Genomic DNA, 24,138 nt, shown 5'->3' on the forward strand with positions numbered 1-24,138 from the left:
ACCACCCAGCCATGCCATAGACGTACAAGTACAAGTACAAGTACAAGTACAAGTACAAGTACAAGTGCAAGTACAAGTAGAAGCAGAATTCCAAGCGAGCGCATCCTCCGAGCAACGCCTCCAGCAAAAGCGGGGACCTCTGAAAACGAGACAATACAAAGAGGCGGAGAAGTCAAGGAAGGGCAAACATGAAACGTAACACCAGTGTTCTTTAATGTTAGTCCATGAGAGATTTACACAGTTTTTTGCTGGAAACTATTTCTGACCCATTTGGTTTGGTCTGTACATGATGAAAAAATCTTAAGAAAGTAGTTTCATGCAGGAGCTTGTCTGGAGTAGGCCCGTCTTCGACTAAGGATTTCCACAGTCGAATCCGATTTGTTAGATTTTGTCCATAATCGACTGTTGTTGTAGTTGGCTTTTTTGTTGTTTTTAAGAGCACAGCTCGTCAAATAAACAGATCTCATTTCCGGCGTTTTCCACAGGCTGAAACACTCAGATAAACAAATAAGCATTGTAGGTGTGCAACAACAGTACCTTCATTTATTTAGTGACAGAGAAAGCAGACAAAGGAAACCCAAACACGGTCATTGTCGGCACACATCAGAAAAGTGCACATAGAATAGTAACAACATGACTTTAACAAAAACAACTTGTCAGAAATCTCAGTTAGCAGCCTCATTTCTCGCATTCAGATTCACTGTTGGGATATAAAATGAAGTTGGCGTAACAGCCTTACCTGCTTTAAATGATACGCTGTAGGTTGTTGTCGTGTCATATGTAAGAAGCTGCTGACATCTTTAATCATCTTTAACCTTTCCAAAATACTTTCACACTTTGGGGGATTTTTTAGTAGCCATTATGAGCCAATACGTCAGTCGATGTTGACGGTCTTCCTAGCATTGAAAGTTAGTGCTCACCTCAGCTCCTCTGGATCGCGCCACTGAAGTGGGGGATTTTTATTCATGTGTGGTAAGTATAGGTCTTCTGTTAAACACACACGTCATTTTTTATTATTTATTAACACAATTTAGTTTGTTTTTTAATCAAAATGGGATGGGCTATTTATAACAAAAACAAAGACATTCTTTGAAAAAAATGTGTGCTCAGCAGCAGCTGTGGGCACCCCCATGTAGTCATAATGGTTAAAATCTTCATCACATGACATTTTTATATGATTTGACAGCAAGATTGCTCGTCCAATCGGACTGTTCTGAATCGAATCGTTGCATAGTCGACTATTCTAAGACACCCCGAGTCTGGAATGTTCACTTTGGCTGCAGAATTGAATGGAAATACAAATATTGTGCATGTTAAGCTTCAAATGTCAATAGTTGACCATTATCTCCTTATGGTGGCATGCTTGCAGTTTGTTTTAAATAGAAGCACTACATGGATGCTATGCATTACTCTTCATATTGCTCTTTTAATTGTTGTTTCAATAATTTCCCAATTAATCGCTTGTGTTTGTTCTTAGTTTCACTTTAACCCAGCTCAGTCCATTCTGGTGATGGAGGGAGAGGATTTAGAAAACATGAACACCGCTCTGAGGAGAGTCTCCTACATAAACTCGCGCCAGTTCCCCACTGCAGGTGTACGACATCTTCGCATCTCTACTGCTGTCCAGTACGTGCAAATACTTTTTCTTCCTGACTTTTTGAAGCCTTTCCCCGGCCAGTCAACTTTGCCTCCACTGTATTGGTAGTTTTGTTTGCATGTGAACACGTCATCACCTCTGTTGAGCATTAAGAAAACACTAATACCGAATATCGTTGACTTTGTGAGAACTCCCATTTGTCACAATGATCTCAAACCCCTCCCCTCCTTTTCTTTTTTCCTTCAACCTCACAAAAACAGACTCACTGTGTGCATGCGTGTGTGTGGACATGAGTACTGCAGGAGATGAAACAGATTCATCTCGAGGGAGCACGCACACCGAGTCTTTGTACCAGAAAAGTTTCAGATTTAATCATTCATATTATGTGGTCTACCATTGCAGGTGAAATAACCACATTTCTTCCAATTTGTCTTGAGCACCGTTATTCAGTTATTTAACCACTGCCCATTTTTAAATCATATGTCAAATTCCCTGCTCTGAGCCGCCAGAGTGCAATTTCATCCATTTGAAAATCAGCATGTAACCGCTATGCTGGCTGGCTTTTGCTGGCTTCAGCGCAACCACTTTTTCCTGTTGCAGCTCCACCTACAGCCTGCCATCGTTTTAAGAGGCCACAGTGTTGCACTAATTACACTGCCATGGTTTCTAAGGGTGCCAGAGTTACCACAACCGAAAGTCGCAAATTTAATTGTACACAACTAGAAACGACGCCGCTTTAACGATTACACCTTGTCTGTACATTATAACACATTCAAGAGGCATGCTAACACAGTCAAAAGTGATAATTGTAACTACAATGAAGCATGCTGCAGACGCCTATGGATTCTGCAGAAGACTCATGGAAATTGCCTTCGTCTCCCCACTTATGAACTGAAGTTACAAATGTTCTGAATTGTGATATTTTTGTGTGGATATAAAATACTATGGGGGGTGGATAAGCAATCACTTTATTGAAACAAACATCCTTGTCTTCCAGTCACCAGGCAGGACATACTGCATTTATGGCTTCACAGACGTGCGGAAAGTACAGCTTTTCAGCAGGAACGATTGAACGCAAACACAGATCTACCCACGAGTGGAGTTTTAAAAAACAATGTCTGTCCACATAAAAACACATTCTGTCGTGCTCATTTTGTCCAAGCCTGAAAAAGCAACCACAGCTAACTGGTGCATTACTGTATATAGATTCAGCTCTGTAGGATGGAATTTTTCTAAATTTACACAATTTTTTGTTTTATAATCTGAACGTAATGCGTCCAGAAAATGACGCACATGCGCACATAATATAATATAATATATCACGTCACTGTGATAATCTAATAATTGCGTTTGAAAAGTAAACATTTGCAAAAGTAAACATGGCTCTTCGTGGTCTCAATCCACATTCGTGGCAATTTCAAGGACTTTGTGCAACTGGAGTCAACCTTTTTTCAACCAATTCTCAACCAAATGATTTTGCGTAAGAGATTAAGAAGAAAGAAGGCAAGAATTTTGACTGGCAGTTTTTGGGACACTTGCTGCAACTCGCTCGGAAAAGGGAGAGTGCCATCTCCGGGTCGAGGATGAGATCCTGCCCCAAGTGGAGGAGTTTCGAGGTCTTGTTCACGAATGAGGGAAGGATGGAATGCGAGATCGATAGGCGGATGCGTGCGGCGTCTGCAGTGATGCGGACTCTGCATCGGTCCGTTGTGGTGAAGAAGGAGCTAATCCGAAAGGCAAAGCTCTCAATTTACTGGTCAATCTACGTTCCTACCCTCACCTATGCTCATGAGCTTTGGGTAGTGATCGAAAGGACAAGATCGCGGGTACAAGCAGCCGAAATTAGTTTTCTTCGTAGGGTGGCTGGGCTCTCCCTTAGAGATAAGGTGAGAAGCACTGTCATCCGGGAGAAGCGCGGAGTCGAACCACTGCCCGTCCCCATTGAGAGGAGCCAGATGAGGTGGTTCGGGTATCTGGTCAGGATGCCTCCCAGACGCCTCTCTGGTGAGGTGTTCAGGGCACGTCTGACCATTAGGCCTTGGGGAAAACGCAGGGCACGTTGGAGAGACTGGGAACAACAGGAACAGGAGCTGGACAAAGTCGCTGGGGAGAAGGAAGTCTGGGCTGCTGCCCCCGTGGCCCGACCTTGGATAAGCGGAAGAAGCTGGATGGATGGATGGATGGATGGATGGATCGATGGATGGATGGATGGATGGACGGATGGATGGATGGATGGATGGATGGATGGATGGATTGATGGATGGATGGATGCATTCAGACTGCAGTAGCATCGGATACATATTACATTTATATCTACATTTGAAAGAGGCCTGGTTTGCATTTGAACAAATCTGAATTTTACTGTTCACACTGACATGAAAAAATCAGATACAAGTCACATATGAGCAAAAAAATTGAAATTGACCAGCAGTGTGAACGTAGCCTTTGACACCCCTGCCTTAAATTGAACCACCTCAGCTTTTACCAGTGTGTTACTTTTTCGAGCAAGCTTCTACTGTGAGCGCTTTCCACCATCACATCACCAGCTGCCCTTCCCTCAAACAGCATAATTCTACACAAGTAAATAATACATACTGCAGCAGCACTTATTATATTTGTTTGACCAGATTCTTAATAACTGCAGAGTCAAGTAACCAGGCCTAATCTTTGCAGCTGTCCTTTCAAGCTCCCTTGTCATATTTCTTTATAATTAAGTTGGACAACCTCCAGGTTTATGTTTCAGCTCTGTGGGCCCACGCAGCATCCAATGCAACCATGGCTTTATGCCCAAACAGCACAAAGACACTCACACACACACGGAGAGACTGAGCCGTTGCCTCAAGAAAGGGAAAAGGAGATTACATGATCCCCTCAAGCTTGTTTTGGTTTCAAATGAAGAGCTTCAGACGACTGACTGTGGAGGATTTAGAGACAAGCATTACATTTCCATTCAATTGTCAGGCCAACTTTGAGGGATTATTTTCACATTCTGAACACTGAACGTGAAGTTGTGTTTCCATCACATCATCATCATTCCAGGTACACTTCTGTTGTAAAAGAAACATACTTTTAGGTACATCGGTCTGCACCCATTTTTTTATTCTAGTTGACCCTTTAAGAGTAATTTGAGCGATTTACTGTCTGCTGTCGCTGTGTGACTGTCTTGGGAGCTGTTAAGGTTATCAATGCATGCTCCTCATTTAAACACGATGATGCGATCCACACCCTGGCCTGCAGCAATGTGCTAATGAAAACACAGCAGGCACACAGCTGTTTTACGAGTCTCCTGCTTGACCACTGGAGAAAGTATTTACACCCTGAATAACTGCACACTCGGGTCCAACTTGGGCCAACTGTAGTTGGTGGCGGGGTTGTTATGTGTATAAGAGCTACTGCTGGACTTGAAAAGCTTTGCTACCTGCTGAAATGCTTAACAGTTTGTGCTGAGCATGTATTTCTGCAATACAACTTTTTAAAAACTCTTCATGATAATAGGAAATTGCCCTGACTGTTGCGAAAATCATATGTCGAAGGTTGACATGGTTATGTGTGATGGCTACAGAAAGGGCTGAAACAACTGAATAAAACCGATTACTCTTAAAAGCTGTAATTAGTTTCCACTAGTGCAGTGTTTTCTTTGTCTGCAGGTGTTTTGGTGAGGATACCTGCATCACCATCCCTGACATCGAGGCAGTCGTGATGGTGCTGCAGCCCAGTGAGCCCAGAATAACCATCACTGGGCTGAAAAGACAGAGTCTACCTGCGTCTGACCTCAGGGGTCCTGTCGGTGTTGCACTATTCCAGGAGCTCCACATCATCAGCACAGTCACCAGAGTAGACGCTGCTGCACAACACACAGGTAAGACACAGTAACCTCAAATGTCACCTGGTTGGTACACTAGCACAAGCTGCTTGAAAGTATGGCCATACTGTACGTACTGTATGTATGGATCAGTTATACAGTAATCCTTCATTTATCACTGTTAATTGGTGATAAGAGAATTGATAAGAGAATTTCCACAAAGTAAGATTCTTTATTTATAAATCAAATATTTTTTGTAGTTAGAGCATAGAAAATCAGTTTACAGCCTTCTGAATACGGTTTTTAACATTATTATGAAAAACTATGAAATAACACCCCTATAGTCACCTAAGACCTGTGCTTGAGTGTGTTGCTATAAATGTGTTCCCTAGGGAAACTGAGTGGCGGACGGACAGGAAGTGATGACCGGGGTTCAGAGTTGAGTTTTAGCTTGCCATGGGTTGCTATAGCAACAGTAGCCTGTGTTTTATTAGGGATTATTGCGCCTGTTGTGACATAAGCGCAGCACAAGCAGCGTTTATCCCTGACTTTTTGTTTGTGTACTGTAACACTTTTTTTTATACAACTGCGGACAAGAGCCCTCTTCTCCTCAGAAGTAAAATGCAGTTTAAGCCGAAGTCTTTTCCATACAAATACGCTTACATAGCCATTATGTAGAGTCAATTTTCTGCAGTGGCGCTTCACAGGGTTCTCCTTTGGGTGCACAGGTCTGTCCTCCACCTCCAGCACAGCCCTCTCACGTACTAATTGTGTACTGATGGCCATGCAGCTTGAGACCTGAACACACCAGAATCCTCAGTGTCAGTCAACTAAACCACTGACAAATGAGTATTTAAATCGTCTTGTGCCTGACCACCTTGGCAGGAATATCCCGCCTCTGCTTGGGCCCGCAGCTAATTAGGTGGAGATTAGAGCGAGGGAGGTTTGAGCCCTCCATTGTGCATAATGCAGCAAAGGAAGCAGAGCAGAAAAGAGCAGTGCTTTCCGAGTTGGAGGAGTTCTTTCCGCTGGTGAAATGGAGATGGCAGCTGGGAGAAGTGATTAGCTGGAAGCTACAGAAAGAAAGAGTGAAGGAGAGACAACGTGTGGGGGACACACACAAGATGAAGTTCCCTAATGAGCAGATTGTGTGCTCTCATGAGGCTTAAGAAATATCTTTTTTTGCTTTTCTAGGCCATGCAATAAATTCATTTTGCTTTTGGTTGCTTTCAGTGTCATTCATTTACTTCTGACAAGGCGCTGCTGCTTCATTCCCTTCTATCACGCAGTGTCTTTTCTGGCTTCGTCTGATACTTTTTCTCAAGGCCAGCTAAGGTCCTCAATTTATTTACTCACTCGTGATTGTGCCTGTTGTGGTGCCAGTCGCCAGTCGTAGGGTGAGAGACACGTAACATAAAAGGACAGACACAATGGGCGACAGACTGAATGTGTTATTTATTCACACGGGTGACTTGAACCCAGCAACCAAACAAAACGGGGGAAGTATAGGCTAACTTACCTGATAAGCTGGGGCTTCAACAAGATAACAAGATCAGCGAATGGACAGGGGCGATGTGGGGACAGAGCTGCAGCTGGCATGGGTCTGAGGAGAGAAGGAGCTGCTTTATATCCAGGCTCCACCCTGGCTGGCCAATTCAGAGATGATCAGGTTGTAAACTGGAGGTCGGGGAGCATGCGCACAGCGCGTAACATCCCCACCCCCAAATGGTGAGTGGCCTCATCCGGTATCCAAGATATTGTCTTTGCCTGTTACATGCTTGACTGACAAGTTAAAACCTGGGCCAAACAGAGCCCATCTCATCATCCTTTGGTTCTGATCACGCATTTGCTGTACAAATACGACCTCTGTGCACCGCCGTCGTCCTCCCGCTTCCACACACGTGCACACACACACACACACACACACACACAGTCAGGAACTGTCACGTTCACAGATAATCGGAAATCACAAAACTCTTTACCACTACACATAACTGCCAGGTCGCTACATTATCCTTGAGCATGTTAAAGGATCTGCTCCTATGAAAGTGACAGTAATAACTAAGCAGCTTAGTGTTTTTATGCTCTCTTTTTCATATTACAGTTTGATTTCATTCTCGTATTTAGTGTTTTTAATGGTGTATTTTCTGTCCATGTGTCCCGTGTACACGACTTAAGTTTGAATTTCAGTATGAGTCCCGACTTACAGTAAAATTTGTCTTAGGAATGGAACCCAGTCATAACTCGATGACCTGTAGCCTAAAAGAAAGACAGCATTTACACCAAGCCTATCATCACGCTCACCTTTTGCTCTGCTCACTCAACTACACACATGCTCACACAAACACACACAACACAAATACTGTATGCGTCTTAAGAGGCTGGTAAATGGGTGTGGGTGCTTCACATCCTTGGGAGGGGACATTGAGGGGGAGATCTGGATCAGGATGCAAGTACTTAGGAAGCAAACCGAGAGGGCCATGAATTGCTGTCTGAGGGGACTCGTTATTGCAGCAGCTGATGGCAGTGTGGTGGCGAGTAATTGGAGTCGATGACTAGCAGAACGTGTGTTGGAATTATGGCTCTCCAGCGTTTGCAAGGAACTCTCTCAGGAGAGCCCCATGCAGCATGGGAGAATCACACAATGTGACCATTTAACAATCCATTCAATTACAGGTGATACTTCAAATTGTGTGTGTGTGTGTTTGCAGCCCAAAGACAAGGCATTCTGGAGGAGATAATTCACAACTTGGACTATTGCGATATCCTGGTGTTGGGAGAGGAGCTAAAACCCGACCAGGAGTCACTCCAACTGCAGCGCAGCGTTCTGCTTGGGAAACACCTTGATGCCACCAACTCCACATCTGGGATGTCCATATATGGTTAGTTGCTCTGGTAACTCCAATCTTTGTTGCATACAAATTTGTGGTTTTCTACTCTGGTTCAGTTCCGCAGAGCTATGACCCTTTAAAGTTTCTGTGGCCTATAAAAATAATAATTTATTATTTGAGAAGCTTGAGTTTAAAAATGTTCGCAGTTTGGGTCACCGCTTGTCATTTAGGGGTGATGGTTGAGAACCAGTTGAGAACCACTGGTTTAGTGGCTAATGATTCGTTCATGACTCACATCTACACCCATGGAGTGTTTTAGTGAAACTGGAGTTTTTGTCAAGCACCCGTGAGTCCGCTCAAACAGGAAGGAGAGTTGATTTGAGGCAAGGACCAGATCTGTTGCTTCTTGCTGTGTAACATCATGTGTATCATCATATAAACATTTATATCTTACATTACGTCTGGGCAGGCTGCAGTGGCCGGATTCTGGCTGCCTGCGCCCCTTTTGGTCATGGGCTTTACGTCTTCCTTACACATGAGGGTTCTCCACCATATTCTGACCTGGCAAGGCGTGGTGTGAGTAGGTTGTTCTTAGGGTTTTCCTCCCAAGCTCCGAGCTTCATCTGTTCCCTTGGGCCTCAAGGCGGGCCCAAGTTATTTGGTTGGCACCGCCCGGAATACACCAGGACTCGTGGAGGTGAAGATGAGTTGCTTGTATAGAGGCGGTTATGGACAAGTGGGCTTACGAGTTATGCCACGAGTACATACAGTAGCAAGGTTCTGGAGTTGCGCGCATACAAGCCTTAGCAACCATGGTAATGGAAGGCAAAGGCTCCACATCACGTCACAACGCAAAATCAGAAGCACGGAAATCAGGAAATTCACAAGAGTCAAAGACCTCAAGGAAAAAATAAAAGAAGCAAAATGGAGGTGGGCGGGAAATCTGGCAAGAAAAGAGGACAATAGGTGGACTGGGCATATTACAGATTGGCAACAGACTACAGTAGGCACATGAAGACGGGGAAGACAAAACGCAGATGGAGGGATGACCTGACATTGGATGGTGGGGCAGCCTGGACACGGATGGCACGGAACAGACAGTGGTGGCAGATAAATGAGGAGGGCTACGTCCGATGGTGGATGATGGAGCCGTGAGTGAGTGAGTGAGCAAATTCAGCTAACTAACAATTTCACAATTGATGGCATCTTACCTGGCTTCCTTTTTTCATTTAGCTAGTGGTGGCAGTGAATGAGTTAACTGAGACGAGTACCCATGAGTCCCAATTGGATTCATGAGTCACACATCTCTAGTACAGTGACATTCGTTTCTGCATTTAACCCATCCTGTTGAGCAGCAGCGGGCAGTCTCTGGGCTGTGCCCAGGGACTGGCTCAGGGCCGTAAGGCAGTATCTTGGTTGGTGAAGCATCCCTGTGTGTCCGACCCTGGGGGCAAAGTGTCTTGGCCAAGGACACAACAGCACTGACTGGAATGGAGGAAGCGGCATTCAAACCATCAACCCAAAAAAACAAGCTTCCAGAGATTAAGCTCCCGTTCTATCAACGTATTTGTTGCACTCTTGCATGACTGTTGTTGGTGATGAAGTCTGCTCGGTGAACGTCTCATCATGCGGTGGTCAACCAAGGCGACAAGACTGCCTTACGCGATGCAGTTTCTGCTTTTTGTCTGAGGGCTTTCCCTCAGCAGGAGGAAGAAAAACCAGGTTCTCTGTTTGTAGCTCAGAGTGCAAGCCTTCTTTCTGCTATATTTACAAAAAACCTTAGCTGAATGTTGCCCTACTTCTCTTTCTTTTCTTGTCTTTCTCCCTCCAGGTGTGGACTCCATGTCTAACTATGAAGAGGTTATCCGAGAGGTGCATTATTACAACTGGCAACCTGCACAGTTAACAGAGAGAACGTTTCGCCTCACATGCTCAGAGCTCAATGGACGCTACACCAGCAATGAGTTTAACTTGGAGGTCAGTGGAACGACAACTATATTGATCATTAATGCTAGTGGCCACTGCCTGCACGCTAATAAAAGTAACATAATGTTAGAAATCAATGGGACATTCTGCTTAAAAGTGAATTTCCCTCCCATAAAGTGTTTTAAAAATACGAATGGGTTTCGAGCTCTGACCTCACTTACGTTTGCGTCATGCAAGGCGGCACCAGCATGAAAGGTTGGCCACAGACGACCGGCTGAAAGCATAAACTATATAAATGCACATAGTCCTCATGGTATTACATAATTGCTCCTGCCTTTGCTTGCTATTGATTTTTGCAAGAAATCAATGAACCAGTAGTTTTAAAAGTAGCGGTTTGGAAATCATGTTTGACAGAATCTGACATTTAGAATAACAAATGGCCACAAATGATTTTTAATTATTCGACCTTCTGTTGATTTTCTTTGTTGCTTAGTTAGGTTTCTGTTTCTATTTTGAGACAAAAGTTTTATGGTTGATGAATTTTTGGCTAATATCTGTACTTTTTTGGCAAATTCCAGCCTGACTTTCATATTCTTCTTGCTAATGAGTGGTTGGCATCTTCTGGGGCAGCCAGAAGTCTTCTGTAGAAGTCTTCATCATGGTACCTTTACTCCTGCCCTCTGCAGGTTGTTGCTGATGTCACTAACTGTTGTTTTAGAGTCATTCTTTACAGCTCGCGCAATGTTTCTGTCATCAACTGCTGAGGTTTTTCTTGGTCATCTGTTACTTAGTACATCAGTGGTTTCTTTCTTCTTCAGGACCTTCCAAATGGTTGTGCTGCTATGATCAATGTTTTCTGCAAAGGTTCTGATTGACCTTCTCTCCAATTCACTCTTGCTTGTTTCTTACGCATAGACAGCTCTCTGGTTTTCATGTTGTTTTTACCTCTAAATGCAGTCTACACAGGCAAAATCTATCCTGCCCAACCTGAAACTGAGCACAGACATTCAGTCCTATTTATTGATTGAATAAGCAAAGCAATCGGACACACCTGGGCAACCGAACGCACCCGTCAGTGACATGTTCCTATACTTTAGGTCACATGAAAAATGGGCAGGTTAAAAAAAAAGGTGCTATCTTCGAAGTTGTGCTTCCGATTCAGATGTAAAATATCTGGAAGCAAAATGTTGCTCTCAGGTCTCATCTTTTGATGGCAAACCCAAAATAGCCAGAATAAAACAACCAACCTCACTGTCCCAATACTTCCGGAGGGCACTGTGTAAGACTTAAAGCTAATATTTAATGTAGACTTTTGCAGCCTATGGTTACATTGTTGTTCATGAAGGTTGTTGTCTTCATCCTTCATCCACCATAATATTTGCTTTTCTTTTTCTATTGCCTGTAACTAAAATATGCTTTCTTTCGCTAGGTGAGCATCATTCACAGTTCAGAGGTCAGAGAACATGCCAGTCACGCTGTGGTTCCACCTCAGTACATGCAGTTAGTCCACAATCCATCCATGATTCACGAAGTGTACCCTGGACACAACTCAGGTGAGAAAACACAACGGATGCGTGTATCATTTATCAACATTTTGACTTTACTCGCTTACTTTGGTATCTTGTTATTTGCGTGTTATGTGTTGAATGATTTCACCCAAAAAGCACCTGATATGTTACCTCATTTCAAACTCAGACATTTTCTGAAAAAATATGCCTCATAAGTCGAAGCACCATGTCGTGTCTGCATGCTCCCCAAATCCGCACTGAGGCTGTACTCACCAAGTACGGATCCCCAAATTTTGCCCACGTTTCTGCAAGTAGACATCACGCACTTGCAAGTACGGCGTGGTGGGACCGCTGCGTCCTCTGTCTCCGCACACTGGGGGTCAAGCATTCGGCAGCCACACAAAAATGTTATTAGGCGTGTGTACGTTTTCCTTCATGTTGCCGTCTCTTAGACTTGCTGCAGGTCAATAGTAGACTGGAAATGTTGCAAGTTATATTTCACATTATCCTTGACCTTGACCCTAATTTTGTGGGTCGTGAGTGCATATCTGTCAGAAAGACGCACGTTGAAATAGAGCTCAAATATGCGGGGCGACGTCGTAAATATTCTCTCTCATCATAAAAATAATAGATATAAGAAGGAGAATTGCTTGTCAGGACACTGATAGAGTAAATGTGAGTACCTCAAAGAACAAGGCTTCTCGACAAGCGCAGACATTTATTTATTTTTTTGTGAACACTGAGTCACAGCAGTAAAATTATCCTCTGAAGATGTTTTACTAGCTATTCCTCCTGAGCCTGAAATGGGAAAAACCGTTTGGGTTTCTAGTTTGTTTACCGGCCGGTTGCTGTCATGAAATGGAAAGTGGAGAGGTTCATGTGAGTCGCTGAAGTAAGGAGAACATGGCGAGACATTGGTCCTACTCCACCACACTCGCTTTAATTATTCATCACACCCCAGTGGATTCTACTTAGTAGTGCAGATATGAGAGTGCCGTGTGTGTGTGTGTGTGTGTGTGTGTGCGTGCGTGTGTGTGTGTGTGTGTGAGTGAGTGAGAGAGAGAGAGGAAAATGAAAGGTCACAAATTGGGCCACAGTGAGCGGCTCGTTGCTGACATCTGAAGTCCATTTAGCCATGATCCTTATTAGTACAAGGGCCTTTTTCACCAGGTATAAAATTACCTTACCTCGCCTTCCCTACGAGTTTGGACGTAATGTTCTCTGAGACGTTGGTTGGTCGAATGTAATGGATCTGCTATTTGTTTGCATTTGGTTTTTTAAACATTTTACTTCCTTTCAGTTCAAACTGCCTCCATCAGACAGCCTTCAGTACCAGAAACGTTCTATAAATCGTACAAGCAACTTGTCACGCAAGGAACTAAAGGAACTAAAACACTGTGGAGTCAAACTACATAAAAGTAAAACAACATAAAAGTACTCACCCTTTGATGATGCCTGAGGGACATGCGATCCACTGAGTTTGGAAACGGTGGCCAGTGGAGTAAGGTCAAGGCTAAGTCGTTGAAAGAGTTAGTCCGGGCTAACTAAGGAGCTAGCCACACGGAAAAGTTTTCAGGTCAAAACGGCAAAGTATTTTATCGTTTCAGCCTCTCATCCACACGGGAAGGGCGTTCCTGGTGACCTGAAACAGTATTTTTTCAAGACAGCTTCCAGAGTGGGAAAATCAGAGAAAGCAGGCGTGTTGTCGCTGCCCACTAGAGCCGCAACGATTAATCAATGATTAATGCACAGTCCAATTAATCTACAGCTATTTTTGTATTTGATTAGTTGTTTTTTTAATTGTGAATATATTTAAAGTTCCTTAGTTATCCATGAAAGCAGACATATTATCTTTGTTTTTTAGGCAAAACAAGATATTCACACGCATCAGCTTGGACTTTCTTGAAGTTTCTTGGCTTCAGTGAACGTAAACGCAGTGATTGAATATGGGTCACTTGCATTCGCACACATTTGGTGCGTTGTAGTTGCTTCGTGCTGTTTACAAAATTAATATTCAGCAACGTTAGTTGTGCAATAAGATAAATCCATGTTTCCAGCACAGTAGCAATGTGCTGTTGGTCATTTTCGTGCTGGTCATTAATCAATATGCTTTCAGGTAGCCGCCATTTACATAAAATTAACTGGCTCATGCAGGAGTGTCCAGACATTTTACCCCAACAACTTTCATTTTATTTAGTTTGTTTTTATAGTATGCTGACACGAAAAAAGTAAAAAATACAGCGTACATACAGAGTAAAATTGGTTTGGTTTAGTTTATTTGAACATGAAGGTTACAATGGAATACATCTCATGAATCATTCTTTCACAGTTCCTCATGTCCAAAAGGAGCAGGAAGAAGCAAAGCTTATTTAATCCTACCCCCCATCCATTCTACATCCTGTACAGTACATGTAGTTCACTTCCTGCATTCCATGTCATGTTTTCTGTGATAGTCAGGATAATACATAATAGATAACGGTAAGACAGCCCTCCCAAAAAAAAAAAAAAAAAAAAAAATATATATATATATATATATATATATATATATAATATATAATAAAATATATAATAATAATACAAATAATAATAACATAACAAACATGACAGAACATCATTGTGATGATCAAGACTCTTCTGCCTTGTATTTAGCAAACATCAACTGCTTGTATTGTTTTTTGAATTTGCTCATTTCTGTACTTTGTTTGAGTTCCTTAAAATTCAGTCTGGTCCCGGCAATAACGATCCGATACCGATACTATACACAAATACACCTTATGTGTCTGGTAAATTATAAAAAGTAGCATCAGAGTAATTTATTTATGTATTTATTTTCAACTGTGAAGTTTCTTGAGGTAGCGGCGTGATTGACAAAATAGCCAAGCTGATGTACAACAAAACAGAGGACAAATCATATGAATGACGTAAAAATGGTGTTTCAAACAATAAAAGAAGAACATAAGTCAAAGAAAACCATTAAAATAAATGATTGAATTACCTATTTTACTGCCATAGATGTCTTTTCAAAAAGTAACGTTGACTGCCAAAGACGTCTATTATGTCTTTTGCTTTTTTTGGGGGGGAGCTACAGATTAAAGTCTTATTCCTCTTGTGTGTGAATTTCTCATGTGTAGGCAATGTATTTCTGTCCCAGTGGGGGGTAACCGTTCTCTTTTCCGCCAGCCGGCAGCAACAGATTGTCTATGAAGAAGACGGATTGTGGGCTGAGAGAGGAAAATGGCGAAACATGCAAAAATCGAGCAGAGACAAAAAATCCAGGCAGCTAACGCTGTCACAGAGCTTGTCTGGCGGTGGATCTGCCTTCAGTAGCGACGCCATCGCCAAAGATAGAGGTGACGTGGGTGATGTATGCGACGTAGACACAAATGCAGTTGACAACGGCAGCCGAAGCAACAAGCTAGTGGTTAGCATTGCTGAGCCGTGTGGCGCGACACCGCAGCCTGACACCGGAAGCAGTTCAGAGTCGGGTGACTCAGAAATGGCTGCCGTCTGGATCGGTCAGCAGCCGGGATTCATCCCCACATCCAGAAGTCGCCACCGTCACGCTGCTTGAATTTGCTTCACTGCAGAAAAAGCTCGTTTTCTCTGTTTTTTGGTCAAAATCAGGTGTTTTCGCTGAAAGTACCCTATGTTCTACCATCAATATGTAAAGACCCAAAAAGGCTACAAACAAACTTGTTTTTTCTGATGAAGGTAGAGAGTCTAATGTTTATGTTGTCCTAAAACTCAATATTCTGTGGGTCTTGAAAGTTCAGCAAAAATGCCCCAAAACTCTGTCAGAATGGGCTCTCTGCTCTGAACATGGCTGGCAGTCAAAGAGTTAAGAACTGCTATAAGAATAAAAACACATTCACAATTCACACGAGGCTTCGTTTACGACGGGCCCTCGTTTCAACAGACTGAGACTGTAGTTTGCCTCTGCGCTTACGCTATCAGTTAGACGAGATCTCAGTCGTTTAGCTACTTTCCACCGTGTTCCTGTTAATGATACACATTCCCTCTGACTATGACTCAAGCATCAAAGTATCCATATTTGGCTTTCAGAGTCAATTTTAGAGCCGAAAGCGCTGTTATCGGAGTATCGATATGTCAGTGTTGAGCTGCACATCACTAACCTCGAGTGCTAACTGGCATTACTGACCATCTAAAGTATGCTTAAAGGAAAACTGCATTTTTTGTTTATTTTGCCCTTCATCCACAAGCCTCATGTGAGACATGAACGTACGTCTTTCCCTTTTCTGTGCGTTCTAAGGAGAAAAACCAACTACCACGAGGCAACTAACAGTGCATGTAATGGGATGCACCTATTCTGACTATAAAGCCCTCTAAAAAAAACCTCCAAAAAACGCCAACAATGTTCCGTTTACATAACGTGACCTGCATATCAACCAAGCTACTGCGACATTGTGATTGTAACACCGAAGATCAACTTTTCTGGCATAGGAGCGCCGCCCTCACAACGCCTCAGGCCACTACCGAGAGGTAAAGTAAGCTACTGGAGCGGCAGCATCGCCTGTGAGTTTGGAAAAGTAAATGCTCGGTTATAAATCTTTCCTCGCACGTGTATCGTAGAACGTTGTGGCAATAAGCTGAAAAGTCTCGTGCTGGAAGATGCAGCCATCCCATCAGTCAGCATCCGAGTCAGCAGACGTTGGGAGTGACTGGTTTACGATGCTCTTATTTTGTTAATGAAAGGTTTAGCACCAGTGCTACATGTTAACGCTATGAGAGTGGCCGAGTGTTTCAGTATACAGGAGCTGGAGCAGCCTCGCACCCAGCAACAGTGTTCTCTGCCTTGGGGGAATAAAAGTGAAAAATAGCCGGCGGCGGCTCTCATGAAGTCTGCCGTGATTAGTGAGAGCAAACTGTTGTTGGCGGACGTAGCGTTCGTTGCTATGGCCCAGGGAGGAATTTCTGGTAATGCTTAAAATGGCCAAAATACGGCAAAATGCTGTAAGTCAGGGGTGCTCACACTTTTTCAGCCTGCGAGCTACTTTTAAAATGAGCATGTCCCAGACATCTACCTCCTGCTATAAAAATAGAAAATACCTATGTTGACTGTATTTATAAATAGGAGTATTTGTGTACGTTGTACATGTATATCACGGGTGCATGCACTTTTTCAGCATGCGACTTCCAAGTGGACATGATCTATCTCTTACTATAAAACATACAACATGGATAGAAAATCTAACCGGTAAACTGCTATACTAAATACTAATGAGTAGTATTTCACATTCACAGTTCCAAAGTATCGATCAAATGTACTGTAGTTGATATCATTCAGTAATTCACAATTCAGTTCAATATGGCAATAAAGATATCCATCTATCCATCCATCCATCCATCCATCCATTCATCCATCCATCCATCCATCCATCCATCCATCCATCCATCCATCCATCCATCCATCCATCCATCTTCTACCGCTTATCTGAGATCAGGTTGCCATTCCCCACAATAAAAATAACCATAGTATGACAATCAAGCATAACTAACATATTTCATATTTCCTCGTTGCGGATGATGGGCAAACATTTTCCTTGAAGTCTCACCTGATGACTAACGAAGCACGGCAACATTTTTGTGCGATTAAAAACTGTGGGAAAATTGGAACTGTTGACCGTGGTGGCATTCGACTTTGAAAGTTCCACTGGGCAAAGTCAACTGAACGTGTGCTTGCAAACACTCACCCTGAATGGGGGCCACATGAAGTTTCACTTATGGAGGGATCAAAGTCACTGGTAAATGATCATCCGAGGAGTCCTCCAGGATGCCTCCTCACACGCACACACACACACACACACACACACACACACACACACACTAACAGACTCGTAGAAGCTGTGTTCTTTCATAAGGCTAAAGATCACAACATGAAAAATAAACATTTTAGATCAAGGGAGCCTCGGCAGTGTGTGTTTGGGGTTTGCTACTAAACACATCGTTGCTGCTGTGCACTGTAGACCAGTTTTAAATGTGGGATGTTTTATAGCTACAATTTTATTCAATTCTATTCGGCTATAAAAATGTGGTTTGTCAAGCATAGACTGCTGGCAGACATTCCTATCAGCCTTTGTGTTCTGATCCACTCAAAATATCAGTGGCAGTCAATCACCGTGTCCATTCTCAGGGCCGCCCCTCCCCATATGCAGAACACGCGCTGTGCACAGCAGGGGACCCCGCATCTTATTGAACAAGTCCTCAAAGTTGGCACGATTTGGACGACCGATGCTGGCGTACTGATGCTCTACCTTGAGTGGCAGCACCACATGACTCATCATAGCGATACAGTCACGCCTCGGTTTTTGTACGCCGTAGTTTTTGTGTGATTCGTTTTGTTGCAAATGTTCTCTCCGAAGGTTTGCCCGGGCTTTCGAACAATCCTGCACGGAACAAAGTACTCCATTTGCCCTGTATCGGTTTTTATTTAGCACAACCCCTAAATAACCCGCCATGGGGCGAAAAAAAGTTGAGCGTGGCAACAATTTGTAAAAACAATCTTGAATTTGATTTGGACAGGATGTACAGGAAGTCCGTGCTGACAATAAGTTCCGTCCATTCGTCATTTATCGTTATTTTGCATTGTTTCCTGCATGTAAAACTATCATTATTCTCTATAAAAGGTATTTTTCTTTAACATTTTCGTGTGTCTGAATGGATTAAGTGGATTTACATTATTTCCTATTAGAACAAGTTTCGGTTTTTGTAGAATATTTTGGAACAAATTAGTAACAAAAACCGAGGTACCGCTGGATTACGTCCCACCTCTGCTGGAAGCCTCGCAAAAGTCCGACCTGAAGGTGTCCCTTGTTTTTTGTTGTTGTTGTTGAATGAATCTTGGCTTTTTACAAACTCATTCTTGCCCAACGATTCTCTCAGTCCATGCTTGTGTTTTGTGTCACTTCAGGTGTGCCGAGTGCCGCCACAGTAGTCATTGTAGTATGCATCGCCGCCCTGGTGGTCGTGGTTGTGTTAGGCGTCTACCACATCCATTTAACCCACCAGCAACAGGTCAAGCTGTTCGAGACGACCAAAGAGGAAGGCGGGACCTGGGATGACTCGGGTCTCTCCATCACCATTAACCCAATGGAGGTAAATGAAGCTGAATGTGGTCTCGGGTGGAGATTAGGTAGTAAAAAAGGTAGCATGCTCATTGCCTTTAGAACTTCTTGGTTATCACTAAGTTCCTGATCCTCTCAGAACCTGCAAGATCCCCAGGCTGCAGAGGAGGAGGCCAGCGAGGACGAGGACGAAGAGGAGGATGATGAGGAAGAGGACGACGATACCAGTGCCGAGTCAGACAACAGTGAGGAGGAAGTAGACGTGCAAGTACCCAGGATGCAAGACAAGAAGAGCCTCCACTGGGACAAAACAAAAATGTCTAATTGAAACTCTAAATCACACACACACACACACACACACACACACACACACACACACGCGCGCGCGCGCGCGCGCGCGCGCGCGCAGAACCTACTGAAAATGCAACATGAAATCAGATTGACACACACGCACACACACGCACAGGCTTTGAAACATGAGGTAACATCGCCCTCTAGTGGCTTCCACTAGAATGACACCTAAATACACATTTGGTTTCAAATGGCTGAAAAATTCAGGTGGGTTCCAATCTGACTTGTCTGTGGGGTTTGCACGTTCTCTCCATGCTTGCAGGTTCTCACACAGTCCAGAAGCTTGCATTTTAGGTTCATTGGCGCTTCTAAATTGCCCATTGGTGTTTCTACATTGCCCAATTCAACTGGTCTTCAAATTGTGATCAGGAGTGTATGTCCTGTGATTGACTGGCGACCAGTGCAGGGCGTACGCTCCTGCTTGCCTAAAGTAACTGGGATAGGCTCCAGCTTAACCGGCACTCTGAACAGGAAGCAGTAGAACATGAATAAAAAAATATGCATCACATAACACCTAAATATGAAATAGTAATATTTACTGTTTTAAGGAAGCATTTTGTTCACATTTCTCCCCAAACTGCAACAGTCCAAACAATCGTTTTAGTTGAGTTGGTGAGTTGATGGTTTTGAAAAAGCTAAACAATTCTTAAGAGAGAAGAGTTGCAAACATTTAATATTAACATTTATATATTTTTTTGGTAATTTATCAGTGATTATCCATGCCCATGTGGCAAAGCCAGGTGATTTTACACAATAACTTATTTTAAATGGAACTAAAAAAAAAAAAAAAAAAAAAAAAAAAGATGTCATGTTAGAGGAAAACTGCACTTTTTGGGGGAATTTTGCCCAGCATCCACAATCCTTGTGTGGAACACGAGCACACGTCATTCCCTTTTCTTCGCGTTCCGAAGAAAGAAAAACAATTAGCATGAGGGAGCTAACGATGCATGTCATGGGACACACCTGTTTCGACTATAAAGCCGTCTAAAAATCCTCCGGCAATGTTTTATGGTTTTATATACATGCTGAGACCATGCAGTAACAGGTACAGTCATGATAACATGTAGTACTTATTCATATTTTGTATTTTGGTCATTTGAAACATTACCGCAACTTCTTTCCTGGGCGCACTGATTTCACATAGCCCACAGGAACTAGCGCTACTTCCGTCAACAACAGCAGCGTGTCAAGCGCGTGTCTGTTTGCTGCTACTAATCATGGCAGACTTTGTGAGAGCCGCTGACGACGACTGCTTTTGGACAAATGAGGATCCAGAACCTTATCTTTTTAAGCCTGAATATACGGAGGATGAGCTGCAGCTTTTACTGTACAAGTTTGAAGAGAGACTGAAACTTCGTAGCAGATGGGGGGCAAGTCATTACACCGGCATGACTTGGTGGTGTAAATATGGAGCTTTCCTAACCATGCCAACAGAAATGAGAAAGACTTCGTGCGTATGGCGAGGAGGACATTGCTACAAGAGATTGCATCACAATGAACGAAGAATTGTTAGCGCTAACAAACCCCGCAGGGAAAGAAACTTTTTTCCACCTACCCAAAACAAAGTGGATAAGACACCCCAGACCAGCTGGACCAGACGGACAACTGTCCATGGAGTAAGTCACCATGATATTGATTCTGATACATGGAGCAGATAGCGCGTGATATCACAACACAGACCATGTAGCCACGTGTAAACAAAGCATGGAATGTGGGCTAATACTTCACAGATAATTTGGCTGTTCTTGTTTCCTAGCAAGTACAGATTTGTGTTCTACTGCATTGTTTTGGAGTGGGCTCGCTCCCTCTCTGGGGGGGTGGAGTGAGGCGCTGTGTCCCTACGCTAGAAAAATACTTCTTGGTGTTTGCTAGCTGCAACAATAACAATGTCGCTGTAGCTTGGTTTATATTATGTAAATATGTAATATGTAAATGCCGCGTTTGGAGGTTTATAGTAGAAATAGGTGTGTCCCGTGCCGTGCATTGTTAGCGCCCACATGCTAGCTGTTTTTCTTTCTTTAGAAGGTACGGAAAACAGACGTGTGGTAATGTTTCACATGAGGATTGTGGCTGATGGGCAAAAGTCCAAAAAGAAAGGGCAGTTTTCCTTTAGGCTCAACAAGGAGTTTAAGTTTTGTGTTTTGGGGATGGACAGAGGAGCCCCCTGTACATTTTTATACACTATCTTGTAAATAGAGAGTATTGTAGGTGACCCCCGCCCCTTACCAACAACATACACACTTTACCCAGATCCCCCCCGCCAGCCCCCACCACACACGCACACACACACACAACAAACGTGTCATCTGGCTTCATTTTTCATGTAAAAACCTCAGAACCTTCAGTCTGCAGACATGCAAGTACAAGTCGCTGCAGAGCCTCAGTCTGTCATGTGTGTTTGAGTTCAGGGTTCAGCTGGCTTTGTTTAGGAAGTATGTCAGTGTCTCCATGGATACCAGGACAGGTCACTGAGTCCAATCAGCAAGCTGTACATATTTTCACCAAGAAGGGTGAGGATACAAAGCAAAGGATTTGACCAATAGCAGCTTTTTGCAGAGAAACAAAATAAGGATTCAGCTCTGATCTGAAAATATTGTAAACACAGCACCCGCACCTTCCACAGGCATACTTGCAAAGTTGCTCAAATGTACACAACACAATGCAAGTACACACTGAAAAGGAAAAGAATTCTTTCAGAATCAATTCTTATCATAAAATTACAATTTTTTTCTTGGAAATGTATCACATTATTCTTGTAATACTAAACATTTTGTTTCAAGAAACTACGTTTTACAATATAAATGTATGCTTGGTATACAGTAATCCCTCGTTTAGCACGGTTAATTGGTTCCAGACCCGATAGTGAGGAGTGAAATAGGATTCCTTATTTGTAAAAACAATATTTTTGTAATTAGAGCCTAGAAAACCTTCTAAATACAGTTTTTTTTAACATTATCAGAGCCCTCTAGTCATGAAAGAGCACCCCTATAGTCACCTTTACACTCGTATTACTTAATGTAGTAGACACAAGAGAAAATAAGCCATTTAGACAGAAATAAGATACGTTCTCGTGTGTGTTGCTTGTAATGCGTTCCGGCGCTACAGGAGATGAGTGGGGGATGGACAGGAAGTGACGTCGAGGGTTCAGAGTTGAGTTTTAGCTTGGCATGGGTTACGGCCGCAACAGTAGCCCGTTTTAGGGATTATTGTGCCAGAAAATTCAACCCTGCTACCCTGCAATAAAGGCCTGATCTAGGGATCAAGTCTGGTGCTTGTGTGTCTCACTGAATATTACAGTAACATGACTGACACCTAGTAACCAGTGTAGTATCCTACATATCATCGCAACGTCTTTGAAAGCATCTTTTGAATGCCTTATATTTGTATTTTAGTTCATTTAACCATTTTTGTGCTAGAAAATGCTTAATTTAGGCAAAAAATACATAAAATTTGCTTCAGATTTGCTTAAGTGTGCATATTTTTGGACCAATAATAGCCCATATTCAACTACAAAACGGCATGATTTATTAATTCATATATTTTGAAAAACCGTGATAGAGTGAAGTCACAGAATTGGAAGTGTGGACTGGCGAGGGATTACCGTATACGCTATTTTTTATTTGAATCCTATTACATAATCAAGAGAGATGTTGGCTTTCTCACCGATATTGTCCAGAACTTCATTATTGATGTCAGTATCAACTGATACGGACACAGGAGGCAGCTCTTCCCTCAAACTGATGTCGTGTAGAAATGAATACGTTGTTGTTTTTTTACTGTAATGCCAAATGCGTTTAACAGCTAAACAGTTTGTGCAAAGTCAAACAAATAAATTAGTTATAGGAAAAGTGCCAACATGCAAAATTTGGCATATTTTAACTTTCATAAAAAATGAAATGACGGTAAATCCATGCTGGAGCAGCAGCAATCTGCAAGAACAACACTGCAGCGCATCGGCAGCGGCCAGTTGGGCCTTTCGGCCTTTTTGTGAGTCGTGTATTTTGCTCTGATTGGAATATTTGAACACAATTTCACACTTGCTACATAGTGCTTTTTGCTGCAAATAAACAATGTTCTGTATTTATGCACATGATGTGGAGCAGATACGTCCCAACCAGAAAGTGAATTATTTTGAAATACAACAATATCAGAAACCCACATTTGAGCTGTAACTCACCTTTCTTGAGTTTGACCATGAGGACAGATGGAGAGGCTGATGTTGAATAAATGAACCTTTTCCACCTACTTGAAAACTGATTGTGTATACTGTAGCTCTTCGATATGTTCCTGTAAAATATGTCATCGTTTGACCACATTTACTGTAACACCTGGTCTTGTGAAGTCATCCTTTACGCGTTACCTGAAACCTTTTGGTGGACTTTGCATCCAGCCCTCATGTTGTCCTGCCATTTGTTTTAGAAGAAGAGGGCCGTGAAATTAACATGGAAACCTTGTATATTGTGTAAAATGTTTTTGGTTTTGTTTTGTAGGGTTTCTTTTTTGGACTCTTTGGTCTGTTTTGCTTTGGACTGGTCAGTCACTACAGCACTTTCTGTAAATTGGCCAATAAAATCTTCTTTTGGACTCTAACCGTGTTCGCACGCAGATGTTTCTTTATCGTTACATTTCTTCCCACAGGTAAGGCAGATTTATCGAGACTATGTCAATAATATTCTGTAACCAGTTGTGCGGCAAGGATGAGTTTGCCTTCCCCCCAGAGAGAAAGTCATTGAGATCTGTCAGTCTGGAAAGGTTAGAAAGCCATTTCTAAAGCTTTGGGGCTCCAGCGAACCACAGTGAGAGCCATGATTCACAAATGGTGAAAACGTGGAACAGTGGTGAACCTTCCCAGGAAGGAATTATCCCAACAGCGTAGCACGACTCATCCAAGAGGTCACAAAAGACCCCACAACAACATTCAAAGAACTGCAGGCCTCACCTGCCTCAGTTAAGGTCAGTGTTCATGACTCCACCATAAGAAAGACGCTGGGCAAAAATGGGCCACGGTCAAAGACAAAAAACACTGATGAACAAAAATAAC

General features: G+C 42.8%; 1 protein-coding gene across 2 annotated transcripts in view; it reads left to right on the forward strand.

Moving 5' to 3' along the window:
• LOC129191564 (calsyntenin-2-like) overlaps positions 1 to 20,375 on the forward strand; it is a 218,305-nt gene extending 197,930 nt beyond the window's left edge. For both annotated transcript variants that reach the window (XM_054795023.1, XM_054795022.1), the window contains 7 exons: positions 1,478 to 1,626; positions 5,245 to 5,456; positions 8,111 to 8,281; positions 10,062 to 10,207; positions 11,586 to 11,709; positions 18,593 to 18,777; positions 18,886 to 20,375. In XM_054795023.1, the coding sequence (XP_054650998.1) occupies positions 1,478 to 1,626; positions 5,245 to 5,456; positions 8,111 to 8,281; positions 10,062 to 10,207; positions 11,586 to 11,709; positions 18,593 to 18,777; positions 18,886 to 19,074 (1,176 nt within the window). In that variant the 3' untranslated portion in view covers positions 19,075 to 20,375. The remainder of the gene's footprint in view (positions 1 to 1,477; positions 1,627 to 5,244; positions 5,457 to 8,110; positions 8,282 to 10,061; positions 10,208 to 11,585; positions 11,710 to 18,592; positions 18,778 to 18,885) is intronic.
• The last annotated feature ends 3,763 nt before the right edge of the window (positions 20,376 to 24,138 follow it).

Source organism: Dunckerocampus dactyliophorus, chromosome 12 (assembly GCF_027744805.1).
Source record: "Dunckerocampus dactyliophorus isolate RoL2022-P2 chromosome 12, RoL_Ddac_1.1, whole genome shotgun sequence".
Classification (NCBI taxonomy): Eukaryota; Metazoa; Chordata; class Actinopteri; order Syngnathiformes; family Syngnathidae; genus Dunckerocampus; species Dunckerocampus dactyliophorus.